Source organism: Octopus bimaculoides, chromosome 24 (assembly GCF_001194135.2).
Source record: "Octopus bimaculoides isolate UCB-OBI-ISO-001 chromosome 24, ASM119413v2, whole genome shotgun sequence".
NCBI classification, from domain to species: domain Eukaryota; kingdom Metazoa; phylum Mollusca; class Cephalopoda; order Octopoda; family Octopodidae; genus Octopus; species Octopus bimaculoides.
Window position 1 is genome coordinate 9,621,397 of NC_069004.1, and position 6,071 is coordinate 9,627,467.

The 6,071-nt window shown below is 42.4% G+C and overlaps 1 protein-coding gene across 1 annotated transcript in view; it reads right to left on the minus strand.

Annotated features, from left to right (window-relative positions):
- Positions 1–3,347: 3,347 nt before the first annotated feature.
- Positions 3,348–6,071, minus strand: part of LOC106880432 (uncharacterized) — a 16,487-nt gene continuing 13,763 nt past the window's right edge. The window contains exon 4 of the mRNA XM_014930354.2: positions 3,348–4,548. Coding sequence (XP_014785840.1) covers positions 4,154–4,548 — 395 coding nt within the window. The 3' untranslated portion in view covers positions 3,348–4,153. The remainder of the gene's footprint in view (positions 4,549–6,071) is intronic.

The window sequence follows — 6,071 nt, forward strand, 5'->3', positions numbered from 1 at the left end:
ATATATATGTGTGTGTATGTATGTGTGTGTGTCTGTGTGATTGGTATACCAAGTTCAAAAATGGTAATTTTGACCTCAAAGATGCACCTCGTTCTGGCTGTCTAGTTGAGTTCGATGTAGAGCGATTAAACCAACTTTTGCACGAAGATTCTCGTCAAATGACAAGGGAACTGGCAGACAAAATGGAATGCTCCCACAATGCACTAGAGAAGCACCTTTTCTCGATGGGAAAGGTTCAGAAGTATGGAGCATGAGTTCCACATGCTTTAAGTGAGAACACCAAAAATCAACGAGTCGCAATCTCCGCTGGTTTGCTTACTTGTCACCGCTCAGCTCATGGACACAAGCAACGATTTCTTTACCGAATCGTTACTGGCAACGAAAAATGGTACCTGTACATCAATATGAAGCAACGTAAGGAATGGTTTAGCCCGGGTAAACAAGTAACACCGCGCGTGAAACAAGATCTTCATCCGCGTAAAACGATGCTGTGCGTATGGTGGGACTGGGAATGGATTATCCATTATGAACGGAACCAAATGGTCAACGCTGAAACTCCTATGTTCAGCAGATGGAATGAGTCAACACGGCTATTCAAGAGAAAAGACCTAATCGGCAGTATGGAGTTCTTCTGCCTCTCTCATATCGCCAATATGACCAAGGAAGCCATTCAAACGCATGGCTGGCAAGTGCTGCCACACCCGCCGTACTCTCCTAATTTGGCACCAACGGATTTCCACCTCTTTTGATCTCTTTCAAATACTATGCGTGGAGTTTCGTTCAATACTGATGCAGAATTGAGAGCTTGGTGGGATCAATTTTTCGAGTCCAAATCGAGTGATACCAACGAGGTATTGAAAATCTTGTTGAACGTTGGGAAGAAGTTGTAAACAACAAGGGTGAATACATTACTGATTAATTAGTTGTTATTTTTTATTAAACCTTTTAAAAATTTTAAATTAAAAGAAAAACTGCTCAGGGCGGAAAATTCCGGATGCACCACCGACATAGCTCTGCTGTCATCACCCGTACGAGTGCCAGTCGAGAAGGGAGTGAAGCAAGGAGATACGATCTCTCCAAAACTTTTCACCGCATGTCTCGAGCAGATCATCAGAGGCATCGACTGGCAAGGTGGTGTCAACATCAATGGCGAGCTACTCACCCACCTCCGTTTCGCTGATGACATCGTAATCATCGCTGAAACCACGGATCAGCGTCTGACCATGCCGACGGAGCTCAACATCAAAAGCTCTGCAGTAGGTCTCAAGATGAACCGCATGAAAACGAGGGTCATGCGGTCCGACAACGTACCAACAGGTCGAATGGTGGTTGGCAATGATGAAATACAGGAGGTAAAGGAATATGTCTACCTGGGAGAGTAAGTGAATATGCGCCGAGACATCGAAAAGGAGATCTCGCGGAGAATAAGGGCCGGATGGAAGGCGTTTAATGGCATAAGGGATGTGCTCAAGGGAAGGTTGGACAGGACCACCCGCGCCAACCTCATAAATAGCACAGTTATACCTGCAATGTTATACAGTAGTGAAACATGGGCTAAAACAAAGAGAGAAGAGCAGAGATTGGCAACGGCTCAAAGAGCCATGGAGAGGTCAATGCTTGGAATCTCGTGAGAGAGCACATCAGTAGCGAGGTCATCAAACAGAAGTCCGGCGTGAGGGATGTCATCGTAGAATATACACGCAGCAAGTTTAGATGGGCTGGACACGTTGCCCGGCTCACCGATAATCGGTGGACCCGCGCAGTTGTCGAGTGGTATCTTGACCAGTTGCTTGAATACCTTCAGTTACCCCACCTTGACCAGTTGCTTCAGGACCCTCAGGTACCCCATCTTGACCGGTTGCTTGAGTACCCTCGCTTGACCAGTTGCTTGAGGACCCTTGGGATCCTATCTTGACCAGTTGCTTGAGTACCTTCAGCTACCCCACCTTGACCAGTTGCTTCAGGACCCTCAGGTGCCCCATCTTGACCGGTTGCTTGAGTATCCTCACTTGACCAGTTGCTTGAGGACCCTCAGGTGCCTGATATTGACCAGTTGCTTGAGTGCCTTCAGTTACTCCACCTTGACCAGTTGCTTCAGGACCCTCAGGTGCCCCATCTTGACCGGTTGCTTGAGTACCTTCACTTTACCAGTTGCTTGAGGACCCTCAGGTGCCTAATATTGACCAGTTGCTTGAGGACCTTCAGTTACCCTACCTTGACCAGTTGCTTCAGGATCCTCAGGTACCCCATCTTGACCGGTTACTTGAGTACCCTCACTTGACCAGTTGCTTGAGTACCCTCAGGCACCCTATCTTGACCAACTGCTTGAGTACCCACAGGTGTCCTATCTTGACCAGTTGCTTGATGACCTTCTGGTACCCTATATCAACCAGCTGTTTCAGTATCAGCAGGTGACCTACCTTGACCAGTTGCTTGAGCAAAAGAATGTGCCACATTCAAATTCATTTTTTAAAAATAATTACATAGCTCACCTGTGGCTGAGTTTCTAAATATAGATTGTCACGTTCCTTTGATTTTCAGGTGTCTTTCTATCTGATAAAAAATGTTATGTTGCTGGAAAGTTTTGCCAACTTTCAGCAAATAACCATGATACAATGGTAGAATAAATAGATTCTCAAGGACATTAACTGAATACTTTATTCTGCTTTAAACTTCTTATCTTTCTCTTCCCTCGCATTACTTTCTTACTTGACATTATACTTAGGGTCACTCACAGTCTTTCTCTCTCTCTCTCTCTCTGTTACCTTCTTTTTCCTCTCCTCTCTCTCTCTCTCTCAATCTTTCTTGCTTCCTCTTTCTAATCTCCTTTTCTCTCTATCACTATGATTTCATATTATTGTGTTTCCAACCCATGCTAGCATGGAAAGCGGACGTTAAACGACGATGATGACGATGTATCCTGTTTTCCAAGGTTGGTGGCCTGACAATGCCTTGATGTATTGTTTCTGGATCTTTATGTTCAGATACCACTGGGGTCAATTTTTCTTCTCATTCCTCCAAGGGTTGGTGAAATAAACTATTAGTTACATACACACATACATATATACATACATATGCATGCAAGCACAGATGTGCGCGCGCACACACACACACACACACACACACGCACGCACACATACATACATACATACATACATACACACAAAGTAATGGGATAATGTGGATTCAAAAATCCAGGCCGATACCTTTGTAATAGTCTTGGCTAACTATATCGATGAAGCAGAGTCCATAAAATCTGAAAGGAATTAACAGCCGCAGTTGTACTAGTCTGATCAGCAAAACCAAATTTAGCTCAGATTTTTTTTAAAAATCCCAGAGATATTAACTAGAATGAAGAAAAACACATCTTTAATCCAGGATTACATCATACAAGAAACCAACACATGCTTCCATTATAGAAGTATCTTGGAATATAATCATTTAATGTTACAATACCAAACTTAAAAGATAAGCACTGGGGTTAATTTGTTCGACTAAAATTCTTCAAAGCAGTGCCCCAGCATGGGCGTATACTGATAACTGAAACAGGTTAAATAATAAAGGAATAAAAGAATGTATGTGCGTGTGCGTGTGTGTGTGTGTGTGTGTGTGTGTATCAGGGACATGCCGCCTAGGTAGCCAAGGTAGGTAGTGCTTGCCTTGAATAAAATAGATCGATAGTAACATTTTCCTTTTATGGCAGAATATGCACCTAATTCAATAAAATTATGAAGGTTACTCTGATTACTATGCATAAAATACAAAATATATTTTTTTTATAGAATAAGTAGGCATAATTTGCTCAGTATTAAAGCTACACATAGTACTTCTGTAGTACATGTGCTGCGTACATTCCTACAACAACGTTTTCTTTACGCGCTATAAAGGCAGAAGTAAATATCTGCCTTCAACTCAGTCACGCGGCTGTGTTTTGCTTATCTTTTGTGTGTTTTACTGCATAAACGTCATTCAACTGCCTACCCTGAGTAATTATAGATAGCACATGCCTGATATGTATGTACACACACACACACATACACACATATACACACACATATATACACACACATATATATACGCATGCATTAATCTTGAGCAATGAGAATGAGTGCTGAAATATGGCATTGGGGGATAAAAATTCTTTATTTGTGAGTTAAGGCTTATATTTCACAGTATTATCTAAATGTAAGCTGGTGATGTACAAGTAGCTTCTATTAGCATCCTTGTTTATGAATCTTGCATCTTCCATTGTGAAAAAGATTGTCTCATTAGCTTGACATTTGGATGTAAATTGTAAGCGCATTGTGGAATATTCTGGTATGTTTAAGGAATGGGTACTTTCCTTCGTTATTTTATTATCTTTATTCCCGTTTTTCTGTATCTCAGCCAGCAAGGTCACAAAACGTGAAGACGTATTTTTATCAACCTTCAGTTGCACTATGCAACTTATCATGTATAACCCATCTTGGGGGATAAGAATGTGAGTTCCGTCAAGCAATTTCATACCACCTATATGCTGGTCAGCATCTTCCTGCCATTTTAAAATTTCTAAAAAAGAAAAATAATAACAATAAATATCAATAACAATAACATGAGGAAAATGAGTCGAAAATATCAAAGCAGTGTCAGGTTAAAAAAAGATAAATAGATACCAACACAGAACCAATACTAGCAGAAGAGGTTTTCCAGAAACAACAAAAGGAAATTTTACCAGCAATTGAACATGATGATGGTGATGATGATGATGATGTTGAATTGAACAACGAAGTGGAACATCAGGCGCAGGAGTGGCTGTGAGGTAAGTAGCTTGCTTACCAACCACATGGTTCCGGGTTCATTCCCACTGCGTGGCAGCTTGGGCAAGTGTCTTCTACTATAGTTTCGGGCCGACCAAAGCCTTGTGAGTGGATTTGGTAGACGGAAACTGAAAGAAGCCCGTCGTATAATTTATGCATATATATGTGTATGTGTGTATATGTTTGTGTCTGTGTTTGTCCCCCCAGCATCGTTTGACAACCGATAGTGGTGTGTTTACGTTCCCGTAACTTAGCGGTTCGGCAAAAGAGACCGATAGAATAAGTACTAGGCTTCCAGAGAATAAGTCCTGGGGGTAGATTTGCTCGACTAAAAGGCGGCGCTCCAGCATGGCCGCAGTCAAATGACTGAAACAAGTAAAAGAGTAAAAGAATAATGTACCAGATGTTCAAACAACAAGGAACTTTTGGTCAGAAATCTGGAGCAAAGAATTTCAACATAAGATGTATGTTGGGCTGAATGAGTGGGCTGAAAAGTTCATTGGCTGACTATGAAGGAGTAATACTAAAGTTTTTGCATACATTAGTTTCAACTCTCTTGATTAAAAACTGCCTTGTTTCTTTCCATGTAAACTGACATCTGACTGTTCAAAAGAAGACTTCACATGTAACTAGTAGCGACTTCTCTTGAAAACTGACGCGTTTTAAGAGAACGTCACAGATGGAATGCCAGTCTATGCAGCTTTTCTTTCACAGGCTATCAGAGACCCATACATCATAGCAGAAAATGTTACCCAAGTTTCACTAATGTTCACAAAGAATGTTTTCTGGAACTTGAAAACTCCTCTGCAACTTCCCTAGTCATGACTTTTAGATTTGCTTCAGTGTTTACTTTTAAACGATTATTGTCCAGCTCTGAAAGTCATCCAGTGCAACAGGCAGCTTCTAAGCTACATCATCATTATCATCGTTTAACGTCCGCCTTCCATGCTAGCATGGGTTGGACGATTTGACTGAGGACTGGTGAAACCGGATGGCAACACCAGGCTCCAATCTGATTTGGCAGAGTTTCTACAGCTGGATGTGCTTTTACGTGTCACCCGCACGAACGCCAGTCAAGCGGTACTGGCAACGGCCACGCTCAAAATGGTGTATTTTATGTGCCACCCGCACAAGAGCCAGTCCAGGGGCACTGGCAACGACCTCGCTCGAAAATCCTACGAAGGCCAGTCAGGCGGTACTGGCAACGGCCACGCTCAAAATAGTGTATTTTATGTGCCACCCGCACAAGAGCCAGTCCAGGGGCACTGGCGATAC